Below are 20,798 nucleotides of genomic sequence, written 5' to 3' on the forward strand. Positions count from 1 at the left end.
TTGGAGACATGTAAGAAAGAATACTAGAAATCAAGGAAACGCATACAGAGCTGACGTGATATTGCGAGAGTTTGAGTGATGGAGTGTGCACGTGTGGAACGTGGAGAAGAGACGTCCCCTGGGACACATCTACCTGGTTACCTGTGACACAGCAACGGGTAGCGGTAAAAACACCAGCGGTCTGGAACTTGAAATGCTACTTTGCGCAGGGGCAAATAATGTTGACCTCGAATCAACCCCTTTTAACGATAGGAAGTGCATATTTCATCTGTAGTTTGTGAAAAAGTCCAATGTTTGTCTTCCTTGAAATAAATCATCGCACTGTCATACACTCTTTACATTCAATACTGAGGAGAAAAACGTAACTGTTCTGGAAGGCAAATACACACGAGGCAAGGCCATGTGCAATTGACATCGATAAAATGAGTCTGCAAAAACAGAAGCGAATTCACAACATACTATCAGTCAGGCAACCAGTTTATTACAGAGGACCTGATTGCATACTGTCTTCAACAGACAATTCATTTTCAATACCATCAGTAATTTTCACAAGTTAATTTACAACACAGCCATCATCATCATCGTAACTTCTCGGGCCAGAACCTTGTCTTGTTTACAATATTCCAAACTTCCGTAGAGAGCAAATGACTTTCCTAAAAAAAAACTGAAATGATACCATTCCAATCTTTAGGACACAGAGGCTACAAAACTGTAGGTGAGTCTCTTAAACATCATATTGTTCAGGTATGGCCTTGGTGTACAAAGGTAACCACACAAGTTATCAAGTAGCTCTGATGAAAATAAATTATGAACAAAATTTATTACGGTTCCTGTACGTATGGTGTCTACATGCTTGTCAAATATTTCATTTTTTCATGCCTGAAAATGTACCCTTAGTTCTTGTATCAATGCTATGGTACTAAGAAGTTTTCTTATTCATCTTGTTAACTACACACAGCATGTAAAACCATACTTTTCTGTGTCCTTGAAAGGACCATTCAAAATACATCCTTCACTTACAAAACAATACCACCCAAGACAAAAAGTGGCAGCTTTTTTTTTTAGCAAATTGCAGTTCAAGAACTCAAACAAGTTTTCATGATAAATTCTACAGAACAATTTACACAAAGGAGAATAGTTACCAAGTACAACAATAAAACACACAAAGATGGCTGTTTGAGTAGCATAGAAAACCATAGAATTTCTATAACAACTCCACCTGTCAGACCCTGTATAACCGTTTCTGACCATCTGGACATAGTATGAATTGTTCACAAGGTTTCAAAAATGGTTATTGCCAACAATTCCGTGTAGGGCCAGGCATACAGGCAGTGTGACAAAATAAATAGCTGTAATAATACCAATAAGTGCCAATAAAACTTGCAGTGGCTGGTAATGGACCTATCTGCACACGATGACCACTTGTGTGGAGTGAAATTACAGCCTGTTATCCTGATATTTGGACAAGGCTGAGGCACATTACATGTTATCAGGTGATTGTGAAGAAAATGTAGAAAATGAACATGCAATATGCAAGTAATTGATAAAAGAAATTTAATGCTTTGGTTAATTGTTCTTTGTTCCAAGCTATTTTCCTTAGATTATAAATCATATACCAACATGGCTAAAAGGTAAATGCATTTCCCCCTTCCCATGCTGGGTGGGTGGTAAGGAACACCTGGCTTCATCCGTCGTCCTACTTGTCGATTAGATGCACCTACATCTATGTCAGTAGTGCCTGTCACCTGTTGTGTTCAGCCGGGAGCTACCACTGCTTTGTCAGGGGGGTGACATTCATTTCACACTCTTCTCTGGTAAAGGTCCACTCTCCCTCACTGGAGGTTGTCATTATACTACACAAGGAATGAGTCTGTGCCAACAGGAAGACTTCATAAAAAGTGCCTCAATGTTTGCATTATTTATCCTTTCTGGTAAAAAAAAGCATGAATGGTACAATTTTGTTACATTAGCTGTTGTTGCTCACCACATAGAGCACTCAGGACTATGTAAACTGGTCATTAAATTTTTTAACCATTTGGGTAGCTACTGTATTCAGCTCAATGGTATGGACCATTGAATACACTGAAAAGGAAATAAACACATACATAATTTGCAGAGCTGTTCCATATTCAGCATTGCACCATGTTTGCTGACGGCACAGATAAAATATACAGTACCAATTTATTGTACCAATAAGTAATGAATTTCAATTTCATAAGTTCTGTGCAAGTTCTAATTATACACCACAGTTCTGTGGTGCGACCTTAAGAAAAGGTAACAATAGTTGACCTTGATGACATTTGAAGGTGAGAGTGCTTGCCCATCCCCCAAGAGACCCTACTGAATAAATAAGATGTGTGTGTGTCTGAAGATTGCATATAAGTTAAGTTCATTTCTCCAATCTTCTTACATTGGCACGTGATCATGACCTCAGTAAATGTGTTCTTGTCATCTTACAAATCACATTATGTCTTTAACACACTTTCACTTTGTGGAAGAGTGCACCTCCCCTCATGCCAATGTTATATATACAATAGCAACCATTGCTGTATTGTATGATCGTGAGTTATGGTGTTTGGAGGCATTGCAGCATGATTAGGTGTCCAAGTTCGAAAACGCACCAATCAGGAGGTGATACATCTCCTGTAAAAGGGGCAACGGCCACTTCTGTACTGTACCAGCAGTTCATGTCAATTGCTTGTACATATATCAGAAGTAAACACCTGAAGAAGGAGACCAGGTCTGTCTTGTGCAGAGTATATCTTCCCCATAACTGATGTTATTGGCTGGGGCTGGGACCTTTGTTTCTGACAGTCTGGCTGAAGGGGCCACCCTGCCCCACCCCCTGGGAGAAGAGGGACGATCCAGGCTGTGTGTTGTGGGATGATGCCATTCTGCTGGGCGGGGGTGTGAAAACAGGTGGTCTCAGCAAGGGAGGCGTTCCAGGTGATGCTCCTGATGTGGTCCCACCTGCAGTAATAAGATAGGACAGAGAATGAGAACTAGATAGCAAACGGGAACTGGTAACAAGTGAGATAGTATTATTCTGATACATATATCAAAAGAGTAGTCTGGAATCCAGTTCTTGCTAGCTGTAGTTTGTTTCTGATGTATTCCATCAGAAACAATCTACAGCTAGCAAGAACTGGATTCAGTTGGAAACAGACTGAAGCTAACAAGACTGGATTCCATGCTATCATAAGAGAAGTTGCTTTTTTCAAAATGAATTTACTTGATTACATTTTGGAAACATGTGCCAGGTACCTCTTTTCCGGACAAAACTTGATAGCTGCCCAAAGAGTCTAATTCCTGTCCTTTAAAAACAACACCACAACATGTCCCAAGATAACAGGAATAAACTAAATAATGGACTCTAATGGGTGTAGCGTGGAGGTATGCCAGTATAAAGGAAATGAAACACAAGATTAAGTATGTGGCTTTACTTATCAAAACAAGAACAGACAAACGCTGCAGAATTTGTCCATCCACATGACTAAACAGCAGACAAAAATTTTCTGGGCATTCCTAAGCAAGCAGCTGGAAAAATATTCCGCTCCCACAACCCCGCTGCAATCTTAAATGGTCCGGCCCTTCCATAAACCTGGAAGTTTCTGGGTCACTTCTTGTTAAGTGAGAAAGGCCATGAGTTCAACAATAGGGGACATTAAATATTCATAACCACATAATCTGGAGAAGATCCAAAAGATTCTAGCTAAAGCAGCACACTAGAGGTATATAACGTAGCATGTACTTGGAATTAGTCAAACCTGACCTGATACAACGACCTAGGTTGTTTTTCTGTCTGTAACTAGTTGAGATATTATATTTGGTATGAAGAACATTTTCTTTAAGGTTTAGACAGGTTCACTTCAAACCAAGGTCATAGCTTAATGGGGGAAACTACCTGTACAAAATAAGATGACAATGAAATGGCCTTGAAGTGTACTTCATGAGGTATGCTAATATTTCCAGGGCAATATATCATGTAGTGAGTGAGTGTGAGTAAGCAAATGATTTCTGTGCAGTATTGGCATAGTCATTACATAATTTGCATATTCATAACACCATATATGGAGTGACCACAAGTACCTGTAGGACTCCATTTACAGTGTATTTGCGACTGTTTCAGATGAACGTACATGTAATACTTCTCGAAGTTTGGACATCCTAAAAAGCACATTAAAACAGTATCTTCTTGTCCTTACAGTGAACCTCACTTCAATGACCCAAGACATTGTCCTTATGTGACTTCCCAGTTAAGGTGGAGGCTTTCAGCACACATCCATTATGAATACAGAGGTGCTACATTATGGATGGTTTTGTTGGACGGTTCTTGAATAGAACCTCCTTGAAGAGATGAGTCAGGGTAAGATGAATGAGTCTAGCCAATACATGCATGCAGTAACTATGTTATGCAACAAAACCTTTATGGAACCATGCATGCTAGTTCAACAGTGGTTCAAGTTCAAGGTCATTCATTCTGTTGATTTTATTGATGGGAACTCCTGCCAGAAGCTGCTGAAATAGTAGCCTCCATCGAGGACTTTGGGAGCCATGGCGTTTATCTTGCGTTTGACTGTGGTATTAAAAACTCCCTTTCCTGGCATAGAGAATCTTAGGCCATGTTGAAAATCGAGAATGAGTACTCCCCCCCAAAATCAACACCACCGGTCCCAAAGTCTGCAAAGGAGGCCTCTGGAACTGTATTAACACAATTTTGGAACGGGTTGTTGAAAAGCTTTTTGCATTTTGATTATTGAGTTGTTGGTCTTCTTCACCAAATACTGTATCCCTTGATGCATTGATACTGCATGCTGAAAAGAGTTTTTAAAAGTCCAAATACAAGTCCACAATATTTCTCGGAAGTATTAAGCATGGGTTGCTAATGACTGGTCTGACTTACTTCAGTAGTTTGGCTGTGCTGTATTTGTCAAGACAATTTTTATTCTACATATCAAAGAAACCATTGACATACATATCTTGCTGCAGGTATTTTGCCACATTGCCATTTTTCACCTGAAAGACTTATTGCCATAAAATCTAGTGCAATATACTGTCAAAACTGCCCAAGAAGACCACTCAGAGGATTGATAAAAATTTTTTTTGGTGTGGACAGGTGGTCATTATAAACAGGATTCTGAATGCTCTTGCCAATGGAAAAATGAGCCTATGGGAAAGTGGTAACATTGGCCCAGAAGTCCTACTGTAGAGGAGGTACAGGTTTAACACTTGGCATTATAGTACCACAGCATTTCTTTCCATGATAATAACACCATGTCCATCCTTTTTTCCATGATCTACACTGCAACACAAACATCTGCGTACTTATCCCTGAGGACATGGCAGAAACATAGTGACCCACTTTGCTGTGACTTGTCAGGGGTGAGTTATGATGGTGTAATATCAACCTGAAAGGGAAGCAATGTTTAGTAAGTACATTAATCCTGTACCGCTGATCTCCAAAAGGTCGAGGCAATTTGTCATTGTTCTTTCAACCCAAAGTTTTCTCATGTTACTTGTTCTTGTACCAACAGTTTGCCTTAGAACCTGTACATAATATTCTACATTTAATATACTCTTACAGCACTGTAATTGTAAATTCTGCTTCATCATCATGACTTGTACATGACTTTTGATGTTTTACATTTTTTGAAGAAGCCCATATACTCCGTTGTCACCTGTAATTACTTCTTTACAATAAGTCAAAGCATATAACTCCCACAGACGTAAGGCTGTTTTGATAATGCCCTAGTCAGGTGTGTGCATCGTTTCCATCAAAAGACATTGTCTAGATCATCTATATATAGTAAACATCCTTATCTGCACAAACCATGCCTATCATTACAGACTAACAACACAAAAATTGAGAGGTTACAGAAATAAAAACATTCCATCACTGATATCTTGAAGGCACAAAGACACCTACTCAACCACCACTGTGGGAAAGTTCTCAAGCCATTGTAGCCCTTTTCATGGGCAAGTGACCCAAACAATTGGGGACTTTTACCCCGCTTCATTGTTCACTTGTCCTTCAGAGGATGCAACGGGAATTGTTCTCTCTCAAAGAACTGGAGCTTGTACAATTCCAACACAGTGTTGTTATTTTAATGAAGAAATCTAAAGCCTCTCTCTGAAAGTTTCTTGCATCCAGTCTGGCCTTGTAAACAAGCAATGCTCTTCTCCAGGAGAACTTGACATCTAGAGGACTTCTTCTTGAACCTCTCGCACCTGCCTGAGATAGGCTGATAAAACACCGATGGAAGACACAAGCGGCCGATCTCCCGCCATCTCCAGTCAACGACCTCACAAGTGGAGGAACAACCAGGACAACAGTGCGTAACCGTGGCAACTGAAGGATCAGATTGAGCCATCATGTGACCCTTCTTTTTCTCATGAGCTTACCGGAAGTGCACTGGGACGGTTTAAGTGTGTGGTCCATGTAAGGGGGAGGGCTACCAACCACAAATGCAATAGTTAAACAAATCTCTGCTTTCTGTAGGACTACAATAGGGATGGAGTGAGAGAGCTTTGTACTGTTTTGGTTTCTGCTTCAAATCTTGCACAGTTAAGTACCTGTACAATGGTCTTAGTTCCAGCGTAGAATACATTCTGGCCACAAGAGGAGGATTATACAAAAATGCTCAATAAACCGAAATGTGGACGAATACAACAAGAAAAATAACAGCAAGCAAGAATAATTGCAAATTGACATAGTATCTTTAGAAAAAATGTTGTGAAAAATTTAAACATGTGTCTACATGATTTTGACATTTTATTGAAACACATACTTCCAACAGAATAGCTACAGCTAGAATGAATTCTTTATGTAACCAGTAAGACCACCTGAGCAAGACTGCCTGTTTTTCATCCACCAGACCCCAGCACTGTTTGTACACCACACACATGACTCTGTAGACCAATGAATAAATTTCACATACAAAAACACACAAATTGGGGTCAAAGCATTGTTTACCGAAAAGAAAGGGCCCCGGCGCAGGAAATTAGAGTCTGTACACTTGGTAAACAATAACCACGAAAAGGTCAAGCAAATATCAGGCTACATTTCAGAGAAAAGTAATTAAGTAACAGAAATCAACAACTTCATGTTCAACCTCTCACACTTTCTCCTGGAAGTATCTGTATGTGGCAGTTTGGTTATCATCAGTACCTTATGACATGATGTAGTCTAGCATCCATTTTAATAATAATAATAATAATATCAGTTGTATTTGCACCCAGTAGGTACCCAATGTGTTATGTAATAAAGGCGTAACATCAGGAAATGACCTTGAATGAAATAAAACACACAATACCGAAATGGTTTAGAAGGCTTAGAAAATGACACATGATATTGGCCAGCGAATCCAAAGAAGATTAAAGACCTTTCGTCATTTCAACTTCCGTCGTTGGAGCATACACACAGATATAACATCCATAGATGGAAGAGGATAGAAGAACACAGCAAACCAGAAAAAACAACAACTGAATTGATCAAATGCCATTGGTGTGCAGAAATGAAGAAGAAAAAAAATCTCAAATTGCAGATGGTAACCAATGTTGGGCTGGGTGCCTACAGGGGCTCCTCACAATCAATGCTGATTTTTTTTCAGGGCAGCAAGTGAGAAAGCCCCAGTAGTTATGTAATTATTAGATGGCACCAAGGCTAAGTCTTAAACGTCAAGGACATTTCAAGGCAAGGACGTCGTAACTGACTCCAATGGCCAATTTCCTGATCTTTTTGCAGAATTCTATGATCCCTGTACCCCCCTAGGAAGGCCTGGTAGAGGCTTGGCTTCTACCAGGATATGCTCTTTCAGACTCTACCAAGTCATGAAGCTGACAGATCTGCCTCCTGAGACACTGATGATAAATGCTTACACATGTAAGACACAGGCCACTTCTTCAGGACATTGCATGCTAATTGAGGGTGAAATCAGACCATTGGCAATCAAATGGCACCAGCCAATGCACCAATTTCATGCCTATTAATAGTCTTTTCAACAAAATGAACTCAAGGCTACAAAGCTGACCTGCCTCCTCCATTCATGGGCTTGATGATGCCATTGAGGGAGAGGAAGTGTGGGTATGGGGCCTTTGTTCTGGGTGAACACTGCTACCTGTGAGGTCCTTCACTGACCCTGTGGGTCCAGATAGAAACACTGAAGAACATGTCTGTCTAGCCTCCTGCCCAGACCTTCTGGGTGGGTGGCTGCTGCTTTTCTGTGACTTTCTGGCTGATCTGCTTTACATTCTGATTGCTCATGTGTTCTTATACAGCTAAGGGAGGAGGAGGGGGGTACCAATTTGTGATGTTCAACATTAGCAAAGTTCCCTTGGTGTACTGACAGGCTGATTGAGTTTGGCCAAATGACCTATTAAAAAACCCAGCACAAATCAGCCTAAAAAGCTATAGAAAGCCATCAGCCACCAAACAGGCCTGCACAGGAGGCTATATAGCCTGACAGTTCCATGGCCTGGGATAGGAAACTACTTTTACTTATCTAGATCTCGCAGGCACAGTTTGGCAAAACCTGGACGGAAAGAAGCTCACTCGCTCAAAGGAAGCAGTCGAAGGACATTGTTCTTTCAGGAAGCCTGGAAATTTTCCAACTGCCTAACGAGTAGGAAAAGAGAAACACTTTTGGGTTCAAACTGTCATATTCATGAAATACCCTGCCTACAATACACAGCAGGGAAAATGATGAGATGGAGGTCAATGGGGTCTGTGACAACAGGAACCATGAATACAATTAGAATGTTAATTTCGAAATCAAACAAAACAAAAGGATTAGAGGTAGGCCTGTTGTTCTTTTGCATTTTACTGTTTCATATGTAAAGCTTTTTTTTTCAAACTGGTGGCTGTTAATAGGAAGTCCGTTTGGTGTCAATTACTAATCCTGTAAATTAAAATCATTTTTTTCATCTGCTGTCACCTGTCATGATTTTATATTCTTTTCCAAAAAATGGGGCCATTTCCCAATTCTTCATAATGTGACAATGTAAATCCCTAATAACCAACCACAAATTTTAGGCAGTTGAGGTTAAATGCACATGAAAGCCAAAAGTGTCCCCCTTTCTCCAATGGCAATATACATCACATTATTCTTGGTCACATAAGTTGCAATGACGACGATTATGTTGCACAAGTCAACTGATGAAGGTTATACCGTTGTGTACTGAATCTGACAAGTGGATCAGAATGATGAGTTGCAGTGTCACTGATAAAATAACAAACATCTACAGTGGTATAGCCACACATGGTTGTCCAATAAAACATGATTAAGCTGGAGAAAAGAGCTGCTTATCACTGCTGACTGAAAGTTTTCCAGAGAAATGGACTGTAACATTGTATCATCACTCAGTCTCAGTCAGTGCACTATGAAAGGGCTTCCAGGAATCATCTGGACCCCCCCCCCCACGATGCCATCTGTCTCCATCACAGATTGATAGGTTTATGAAACCATCAGCCCCACACCTAACCACACGTTTGGGACGAATAACCTCTGCAGGATTCAATCACACTGATGTTACAAGCACAGCATCGGAATGCCTGCTGCTCAAATTTGTGACCTTATCTTATTCTGATTAACCTTTTGTGAGCCACGGATGACTCTAGACCTCCAACTTTGTCCTAGTGCATGCATATAGATAATTCAACATGCCACAGATTTAACTACCTTGGTATTTTCACCAGCTTGGCATTACTAAACACTAAATGGCTTTTAAAGCCACCTCAAGTGTCCTCCTTTACCATATATTTTTCAAAACTACCAAGGAGACCATTCAGGTGACAGATACAACATCTAGTCTATGAGGACAGGTGGTCACTATAGACAGGCTTCTTAATGCTTAATAATAATAATCAAATGGGAAAAAAATGTCCAAAGAACTACCAAAAAGTCAGCCATTAGTTGGTCCTTATGCAGAGGTGTGCACTTGAACAGGTTTGACTGTTCAGGACAGTCGTCAGTGGACTTATTGCACAAGACAGTAGTTTGTCACTATTGATTGAAGTCATGATGTAGTTGCTCTCATGGGTTGAACTAACAACCATGTTTCGGATAAGCCCACTGATGGAGGAGATCAGTTACATGTGGTTTGACCACTCCTGCGATCCTGTGGTTTGATATCACAGCAGCAAATCACAGTGTGACTGACCAGGAATTTTCTCCCACCACTTTTTTTTTTTTACTCCACAAGACAAATGGTTCCGTAAGCAGGTGTGGAGGGATGAGCTGTTGGTAGAATTATGACAGTGAGTTATGGTGGACAGGATTGTTTGCGCCTCAACGTAATTGACATCACAGGAATACTGACAACTACAACAGATTGTAAAAGGCCAACAATTCATTTCCCTGTGATGACTTTTTATCCTGACATCTGCACACTGGATATTTCATCATTTGTCATTTTCATGTTAGATATCCACAGGATGACGAATAGTTGTAAACTTTCGAAGATGATCGTAGAAAGAAGATGCTGATAATTTGTAGTAAATATGCATGAGGGGCTGCTCATACCCGTAGTCATTCCCTGTAAAGTGATAGGATGTCTTTGGTATTAGTAACTCAGTGAACATCCTATATCTTGGCCGACCTTCCTGTTCTTATTTTTATCCAGCTTCTTGGAAGCCCAAACATTGGACGATCAATACACAAAAGATTGCACTGGGTTGTACCAGGTATAGATTAATTACAGCATATCTCTTATAACATTCCGTGCACATCCTATACAGTATCTTACTTATTTTCATCCAGCTTCTTGGAAGCCCAACCACAGACGATCAATACAAGAATGAGTCAAACTTGGGAGGCATCATTACGCCTCGGGGTAAAAGGGGATGAAATAACAAATTACTTAGCGGTAATCAAAGTCACGTGCTGGGAGCTGCCACAGCAGAGGGAACATTGGATGTCGCCTGGGGTGACAATTACTTTATCGCGATGAGTGCTCCGCAGGGCGAAACTGACAGAGCTCTGCTTCTTATCTAAATTGAAACTAAATGGCAGCTACCAGTCATGATCGTTCGCTTATATCCAATGTTCTTATACCAACAAAATATGATGCTTCTATTTGGGATACAGGATTATTCACAAGCTTTGTTATGGCTGCGCTAATTACAAATATGGGGAAGTGCAGAGTGAAAGTTTTCAAATGGAGAAGGGGTGGTCAGGAAAGATGATATGAACAAAAAGCTTCAGCTCTCTTTTTCGTCCTTGACATTAAAGTACAGAAGAACGTATATGTGGTAAAAATTTGAAGCTGAACACATACAGCCCTGGAAAAGTATGTTTACACTATCAAGGTAAAAAGATGAAAAAATAAGGTGATAGGTCATCATATCTATGCAAAATGGATATCAAAATTCTAGTAGATAATGGAAAAAAAGAAACAAAGAGAAAATCCTGGCAGCAAATCACTAATGTTATCAGGATGCCATCACTTAATGAGGTGAATCTGATTATGAAAAAGTCATAAGCAATACAAAGTATGTATTTTTGCAAATTTTTTGTTATAACATTCCATCTTGCACCATCCCAACGGTCCATCTCTACGCCTAATCATATTGGACAGCTTCCGTACATGCACATTAGGCCCGACATGGTCAGTTGAACTGGCTGTGTGTTGGTCAATTGGCATCACCTGGTGCTCATGTATCCCCCAGGTATAGGATAATGTCATTAATTGCGGAAGGGCCACTGGGATACGTCCCATATTCTGCCATTAATGTCAGCATCAGTCACATGAACATTACATTCCCCGGGCTTGTTAAACGAGTACACACCGTCAACCTGACTGCTGTTACTGGGTCCAAAAATCACTGACTGCTCCCAAAAGCCCGTCTTTTCCTCTAATAAACCTTTTTGTCAGCTTCTGTTGTCCTTCTAGCCAAAAGACACTTGCTTTGAATTTTTCCGGATAAGACTACTCTAAAGTCTATAGGATAAGAGGCTGAAAATACAGCATTATTTACGGTAGGACACAGGATGCAGCGATGCACCTTGCTGACCCATGGGGGCCACTAATGTCGCCTAATGTGCGGCCAGGGAGATGGAAATGGAGTACAAATCTAAATGCAATTACTTGCTCTGGCAAGTTCACCACTCAGAGGGGACTGCAGCATGATGCCACCCGCCTGCGCTGAGGCTCTTTTAATCAATGTCAACCACCCGTTTGGAAGTGGAGCCAGCGGTGTTGGTGTCGGTCAAGCTGAGCTGATCATTGAGCAAGCTGATTTGTTACGAGGGTGGCCACTGGCATTTTGTTGTCTGTGGTGATCTAAATTTGTTCTCTGTTACAACACCATTCTCGAAACACACATTGTACCTGTTGGCTTTAAAGTGCATTTATACTACAACATTTTTTATGGTGTTTGAAGAGGTGTATTTTCCTAGTTGAAGTTCTTGAGCTGGAAATATTGATTGTTCATTACTATGCAGAGCAAAAACTCATTTGTTTATGATAGACATCTCAATACAAATATGATATGTTTCCTGACTCATTGTATAGTGGAACAGGGAGAGCTACAGTTGAAAACCACTAACAAACCGTCTGAGACAAATTCATTTCAAGCACATGTACTAGAAATGTCTGTAAGCTTCATAGATCACATTGTGTCAGAGTATATACAGATTACAGAACCTCATCTAACTACCATAAAATGCAGGAGGGCCATAAAAGCAGCCCCAATTTCATATTTGTAATCAAACTGCACCTTGGGAAAAGGAATCTGGGGCATGTTTTGTTGGATAAATCTTCATTTTTCTCCACGAGCTCCCCTGGGTTGGCTGTTCACCTTTGTGAAACAGGAACAAAAGCACTAGTAATCGTTATATCAGTTCCTGTAACAAAACGGCAGCAGCTGATTATGTTATCCTGCCCCAGCAGCATCACTCCTGACAGCCTGCAGAGATGTGCAGCAGTTGAGATTGATGACATCGCTAATCCAGGTGCGCTGGAGTTAATGCTGCAGTTTCATTTCCAGACACGATAATCTTGCCCTGATGATTTTCACAATGAAAGATCACAAAGCCGGAGAGAGATCGGTTCCAAGGTTGCAGCATAGAACATGAATAAATCATGTAACTACGCAGGAAAATTCCAGAAAATCGGGAATGCCTAATTAAGATCTGACGGAAGGTGGCTGAGGTGGTGATTAAACAGCCATAGAATGCTTTTCATGTCTCTTCAGTCAATTTATTTTTCACACCGCACAGGAAACACGTGCCTTGGGTTGAAATGCTGATATCTAGGAAATTAACATCATGTAGTGGTACTATAAACTTCACTGCTTTCGTGTGTAGGAAGCATGCATGGTAGACTCTAAGAACTTTGCTTAGACTGGAAGCAATATCGGTAGTAAGCTAGAAGTACATGATCCGAGGTAACTTCAGACAAGTAGACAAATTATGCACTAAATTTTAAACAATACTGTATCTTTCATCCCACACAAAGCAGCTTCTCAGATCCAGTGACAGGCTGGAGTAGAAAAAATACAAAAAGTGATGGTTGCATACACATACACATATATTGGAGAGTGCTTCACTTTCAAGTAAGATGATCACAGTGTTATACAGCTACACTGTGATATGGAACAAAATACAAGGGAGATAACAACAAGAATCAAGACATGTTTTTTAATATGTCTTTCTAGCTGCCTTCATTTTACTTTTTCCGAGCCTGTTTTTACCCAAAACTCACACCAGTAGAAAGAAACATGCAAAAAACTGATCCCGACCAAGGACATAACATGATAAAAAAAGCCCTTGCCAGACTCTGCTTTTAGCTTTCAGACCAAATCCCAAATATCATATACGCGGTCATCCCCAATGGGACATCACAAAAATTGTGTCATTGTACAGTTCCCTTTCTTTATTTCATGATAATGAGGAGGTCATTAACATGTCCCACCCCTCATGCATACTAACTGAGATCACCGGCAGGTCACTTCCCATGGTGACAATGTGTGCCTCAGATGTGATAGTGATGATTTAAAAAAAAAAGCTATTTCATATTTGCTGTCCATTCAAAAGCACAATTACATTGATTATATATTCTCTGGGCCTTGCTTGTTGGATCAACTAGTCCTTAGACCTCTTTCCAGATATTCCAAGAGCTGTTCATTTTATTCGAAAGTTCATAATAATATGCAGACTATGTGCAGTCCATACATAGACTATAGACTATACTCAATTCATACTTTAGGCCTAGCTTGTTGGACTACTAGACATCCTTCCATATAGTCAGGCTGTAATGTTTATTTGAAAGTTCATAATACTATGCAGACTACATTGCAGTCCGTACGTAGACGATACTCAAATTCAAGGGTCAGACTAATACACTATTGTTGAGTGGAACGAGAAAACTGCCACATCTGTCACCTAGAGGTAACCACCATTTCCATTAGATAGACTCAGGCCTTCTTGCATGCCTAGCGCCCATTTCGTGTGGCAGACTGTTAAATTCTAACTGACAACTTTCCCAGTGAATGCGTAACATTCACTTGAATTATACAAAACTTTCAAAGCATATTTGTGTGATGATGGCGGCGAGAGCTCCGGCGTGGCTGTTTAATTCCCCGAATAGCGTGGCAGACTGCCAGTCAGATTAACAGCAATGGGTGAAGCACTTTTCTCCTTCGCTGGGAAATTGTCAGCAATTTGCCAAGGAAGCATGAGAGCAGTGCCCAAGCTCACCATTGGAAGCACAAATGGTAAAAAAAAAAATCTGTCGAAACTGTCACTTATCTCGAAACATAATTTTGAACATAGAGTTGAAATGTTTCCTGGCTGCCTTGGATTCTGTGAGAGCGAATACTCCAACACAATTTTTAAAAATCCCAACATCTGCTTGGAGACTTGCAGTAACCAGTGTGATACAGGGATTACTGGAAACTCCTTGTATCTGGTGTAAAAGGAACAAGAAAACATCATCACTAAAAGCAATGCAGCAATGTCATATCAGACTAGCCGGGTTAAGCAGCTTGTATTTCAGAAGATTACCTTCATCATTAAGTTATCTTTTGCTGACAACAGGCCAGCCATAGGATCTGCCTCAGTCAGTGTTTTATGTGAGTTTTGCACCATTTGATAAGTCTTTTTAGGAGTGTATCATTTCTATTTCTTGTGCCTTTCCCCAGAGGAAGTGGAAGAGAAAGACGTATGAAAAGCCTAACAGATATGCATCAAACACTGACCCAGTCTCTAAACATCTGCTTGGAGAGTGGTTAATGGTACGGGTGTACTTGATTAAAACCTTCTGTCAAAGACTATTTCTTAGAGCATGGTGAAGAATGAGAGGCAGGATCTGACAGCTGCCCTCCTGGCCTTTGAGGAGGAGTAAAACTTAAAAGCTCTGTTTGATGGACATCGATGCTGGATCTCTTATCTTTAGGAAACTGACATGGTCAGTAGGTGGTCAAGTTTGTTAATCATACCTTAATACAGACGATGACAGATGTGTAAGCAAATATGATTTCACTGAGTTTGTCTATAATCAAACTGTCTGGTGTAGTCGTGCTTGCACAGAAATTTTTCTGATCTCACAAATGGTGGCATAAATTGCATGATTTCGATCCTGAAACTATCCTGTGGAGTTCACATGTGTTATTGAGTGGGATGCGGTAGTTACCCATCATGTGTCTGTGTTGGAGGGACAGTGCAGGGGAGGGGAGAACCTTACTGCAGCTAAGGGCTTCTCTAATTGGATTAATGCACAGCTGAGCACATGACCCCCTGCATTCTGCAAACTGTTAATTAGTGGAAAAGATTTCGTGTAAATGCAATTAAAAACACGAGAGCGACTGCAATTACAAGATGAGGGTCTTCCCCGGTGATTTCTAATGAAGAAATTGAAAAAAAAAATCATTCATAAGAGATGAGTCTCAAGCCTGAGGTCAAAGTCTGTAAGTCCCAGCAATTTGATCGGAATGATTGGTCTTAAATAAATTTCAATCCCTCTGCCTCATTTTCATTTTACATCAACATATATACACATGTACGTGTATCTTATGAACTTCAATATGACACTTGCACAGATGTTGACTTTTTTTTCCAATCCCAAATCGAATCAAGTACCAAGTGGGTCTGGCAAAGTGGCCATCAGGGTTTTGTAATTAATAAAGTTCATTAAGCCAAATTCATGAGGGCAGTGGCAGCACCCGTGAACGAGCAGGTAGAATGCCTATTAACCATCTGTGACAGGGGCATTAGGAAGCTGATCAAGCACTTATCGGTGGGGGAGGGACTCCTCAGACTCTGCTGATGCTAATCTCCAAGCAGATGTGTTGGGGTGGAGTTTAGTTAACTAAGTCCGTTTTTATTGTATATATCTATAAGTGTCGGACTCCAGGAAGAATAGCGGTACCACTTCGGTGGTATCGCTAATGGAGATCCCAATAAAACAAACAAACAAACAAAAGCCGAACGTTTTCAGATCTGCTTTTTTGCAGAGTCGAGGTAGAGTGCTGTTAGAAAAGAAAAAAGCAGATCAAAAAGCACTACAACTTTCTATGGCAGTATTAGACTTGATTAGACTGAACAGCCCATATAACTATTGGCTGCCATTTCTTATGCTGCCTCCCTTCACAAGGAAGGCAGCCGTAAGAAATCTTGGCCACTGCTATTCCCCAACTGAAACTTATGCTTGGAGAATACACATAACAACACTGCTGACCACAATGTGAAACCCAACAACTGCCACTTGAAGTTGAACTTATCTTCAAGCATATTTAGTAGGGTTAGTCTCAGTGTTTTGCACATGTTTTTTATTGGATGATGAGGGGCATAACTGAGGTAATAAAAACTGCGTGGGAAACTGAAAACTCTAACGAAATACTTTCCAGAAATACCCAGTTAAAAATGTGCAGGAAGTGACCAGGATAAATGATAACAACTGCAAGTACAACAGAGAAATCTCCATCAAAGCAATCCTGTTTTCTCTCACCCTAGGGGGTGCAACTGTTTTTGCTGCCAGCATTAAATCCCAGCAGTGGAGCTCCTTCAATCCTCACACTTAATGCCAAGTTTGTTGTCTTTCCCAGACTTGTGGTCTGGTGGATATGAATTATACATACTTCCAACTACCGGTAGTGGAGCAAAAGTTGAACAAATAAACTTACAGCTGAGATTTCTGATTTCTGGTAAGGGCAAACTACTAGTATTCATGAGAGGAAACCCAGCAGCCACCTACTATTGAAATGGATGAAAGCCTTTTTACCCTGTCTGAGTTTGTTTCAATGTTTTCTGCTTTGCAATAGAAAACACAATGTAACTTTACATATAATGGTGTCTGAAAAGACAACTTGGTTTCTTGATTTAGAAATTGCTTCTCACAGCGGAAATCACAGCTCCTATTTCTGAGAACAAATCAAGCAAAAACTATTCTCTTCACAATTCATTATTCCTTCCATGCGATTGTGTTCATTCTATGTAAAATATTGCTTGCATCTGCAACTACTGAGTGGACAAAAAATATAAGATAAAATATAAATCATAAAAGATTTCATGAGAAAGTAACCATTGATCAATGTCATCAAGAGAATTTCCCCTTCAGTATAAGACAAGTCATATCGGACAAGGGTTTATTGTTCTTGACAAAAGGATAAAAAAATCATTAACTCAATAAACTGAATGAATGTAACACTCTTCACTCTGACAGATCCATTACCAGAAATTACAATTTATTCTCTATCTGTCCAAAATCTAAAGACATTTCTTCAGTACTGAAGAATATATCAATGGTTTATGGACAGACTAACTTTGGAATATTGCATTGTCAAACCTTTTGAGAACCATAACAATTTTATTGACATTAACCAATTCAATCGGTTTGCTTATACCATAAAAGAAGAAAATTGTCTGATGCTCCCAATTTCAATTTCACTTTTACAGCTTGATACCTCTCAGAAAACACACTCAGTTCTTAGATTGAACGAGTTTTCTTTTATTGTTCCAGGCTATGAAAATAAAAAGGGAAAGGTCTTGCCAGGATCATCGACTATCAGGAGCAGGCAGTTATCCCTAATGAACTGTCCTCTATCCTTACGTTCAGTTTGAAGGTGCCGCAAATCTTGTCTACTGGATGTTTGACACTTCTATGGCCAGCATACTCCTCTGGCAAAATACCCCCCCCCCCCCCTATTCTGGCCAATTTGTACCATTTCCTTCCATCCTGCAGACAGGTCTGGTACTAGTGGTAGAGGCGATCAATACCAGAGATAAACGCTCAAGCTAGTTATGACATAGTGCTATCATTAAATTCTAAGCGGTATTATGTAACATTCAGGTAATATGGATTAATTGAACACCTGCAGTCTTTGTATGTGGTAGCACCTTTTAGTATGTCAATCACATAAAAAGTTCCTGACAGTAACTCCCGGAGCATCATTATGTCATCACTGCTGCCAACGGACAGTAAAATTCAATAGGAAAAGTCAATAAAATCATCATGATGGTGATTCCCAACTGGCCAGGTAATCTAATATTCTGGAAAAATTTATGATACAACAGGAGCTATCCCAGAATCCTTTACAGTTAAAACCCTCTACTGTTAAGAAGCAATACAGGTCTAGAGTATACTGCATATTGATTCCTTGCAGCATAGTCTATACTAGGGTTGGGTACCAGTATAGTAAATTCAGGTCCTGGACCTAATTGCCTGAGAAAAGTTGTAAATGGTCGATACTCGAAAAGAATGGTCCATTTCGTCACAAATGAATCTGTTTTATGGCATTTTAGAATCCTAACTTTAAGAGGGTTGTCTTCCTTTGACAGTTTAAAGGTAACTTTTCACCCAAGTCCATGTTGATTATAGGTGCATGAATCTCTACAAACTTCCATTCAAATTCAACGTCCATATAATGTTATTGTCTATCACCATGGTCTTGTTTACTCTTCAAATGAATTCCCAGACAGTTTGTTTCAACGTGGCTTCTCAGAAAGGGTGAATAGAAAGCAGAAGAAAACCCCAACACATTGGAGTGAACTGGTGTGTAATTCTTGTATTCTTCCTTAATTGTGTGTCACCTGTAACTCATCACCAAGGGATAAAAAGAGGAGCAGACTACTGTATTGTGCCACTAATACGTAGAAAGGACGAGCCCTCAACATGCCTGAAAATCAATGAATACATTGCCCTACTTCCTTTATTTTTTCCCTTATTGAAGTCGGTATCAAGCCTCAGTTTGAGACCAACTGGAGCCAGTGTAGGCTGGAGACACTGTGACTTGAAGATACAGTAAACAAAAGATCCATTCTGCCCAAAAGCTTTAGTCTGCCTTCGGCAGCAGTCACACTCGTCTACTGGAGCCACAGGTTCTTTTAAATGCTCTAGTTACTGCAATCATTATGTACCTTTGCCAAGAGGCTACACTGCCTTCTGAAAAGCAACAGAGAACCAAGGACGTCCTTGATAGAACAACATGGTACCAACAAAGACCTACAGAGAATGTGTTCATTGTGTAAAATGGTCAGTATCTACCTCAAATGAAAGTAACTCGGGAAATGGTCAAATCCCCCACAGTAGTATCTCTCAACGTGTTGAGGATGAAAGGTACCAATTGCTGCTTTTTATTCCAACACAAAACCTATAAGACTTCCAATCCACATGATTTTTTAAGACTCGTTTCCTCTGGACGATGATTGCTGAAGGACTGGTAGAGAGATCGAAATTGGATTTGTGTAACCCTTAATATTATATTTTGACTGGAATGTGATGCAACATGCAAAAATATGGTTCAAAATACAGCAAAACACAAAGCATACAGAGTAAAATTGTTCTTTACCTACAAAATTTGTTGAGCGGTCTGATAAATTCTATGATGCTCATTGGTCGCAGCCACAGTGGGAAGGGGGTGTAGTTTGGAGGGGTGCATGGCGCTTTAAAAGTTGAAAAGTTGAAATGCACGCTCGACATTCACCTGTGCTAACATCATCGCAAAAACCTGGCAACTCTTGATGAGCAGAAACACACTGTTAACTCGGGTCTCCCAGACAGTACTTTTTCCCATCCGATCAGGCAGGTAATGATGAAGAGTGCCTGGTAGCTGTACTGCTGTGCCTCCTGTCATTAGTGTAACAGATGCAGGGCCTGAGGCACTCGCTCACCAACGTAAGTCTCATTATTACCCTAATTCTACCTTCTTCTGATGTTATCTGCCATATCAGATTTTACCATTTGCATCTTCCTGTTTGGTAACAGCTGTTGAATTAAGAAGATATTAGTATGTGTTCCAGATATCACATAGTTTTAGGCCATAAATATGCCAGGTGTTATTATCAAGAAAAGAATCATATAGTAATCATCAGCATCCTAACACAGTAAAATACAGTGAGCTCATAATTGCTGGTATTCAACATTTTGGAAAGATAAAAACTGCATTTTATCTAAAATGGTAACTTCCTGGATTAAACCAACAGAAGGTGAAATCCTATTAGACAACTGACAGCCTTTTCCAGCCTAATCCTTCAGATTAGCTACAAAGCCTTTACCTATAAACAGGATTGTCTAATCTGCATCCATTATCTTCAAACTATGATGAACTACCTCTTTCCCTTTGCTTCAAGAAAGCTCCTTTTATAATAGCAGAGCTTTTGTTTTCCTGCAAATAGCAAGTACCTCCCCCAAACAAGTTCTGGGGTGTCTCAAGAGACTCTTTTGGTACTTCTTCAAGTTAGATTGACAATGAATCAAAGTTTCCATGGCTGCACAGACCAAGAGGAAAGACACAAAGTAATCCTACTGTTGGACTATGGCTGATCCGTTTCGGCCCTGCCCCTGCAATTAGCTCACATGGTTTG

At 40.1% G+C, this 20,798-nt stretch overlaps 1 protein-coding gene across 1 annotated transcript in view; it reads right to left on the reverse strand.

Annotated features, from left to right (window-relative positions):
- Positions 1-459: 459 nt before the first annotated feature.
- LOC118417249 (chromatin-remodeling ATPase INO80-like) overlaps positions 460-20,798 on the reverse strand; it is a gene marked incomplete in the record, with an annotated part of 77,312 nt that continues 56,973 nt past the window's right edge. The window contains 1 exon segment of the mRNA XM_035822737.1: positions 460-2,970. Within this exon segment, the coding sequence (XP_035678630.1) occupies positions 2,780-2,970 (191 nt within the window).

The sequence above is a fragment of the Branchiostoma floridae genome, chromosome 1, assembly GCF_000003815.2.
Source record: "Branchiostoma floridae strain S238N-H82 chromosome 1, Bfl_VNyyK, whole genome shotgun sequence".
Classification (NCBI taxonomy): Eukaryota; Metazoa; Chordata; class Leptocardii; order Amphioxiformes; family Branchiostomatidae; genus Branchiostoma; species Branchiostoma floridae.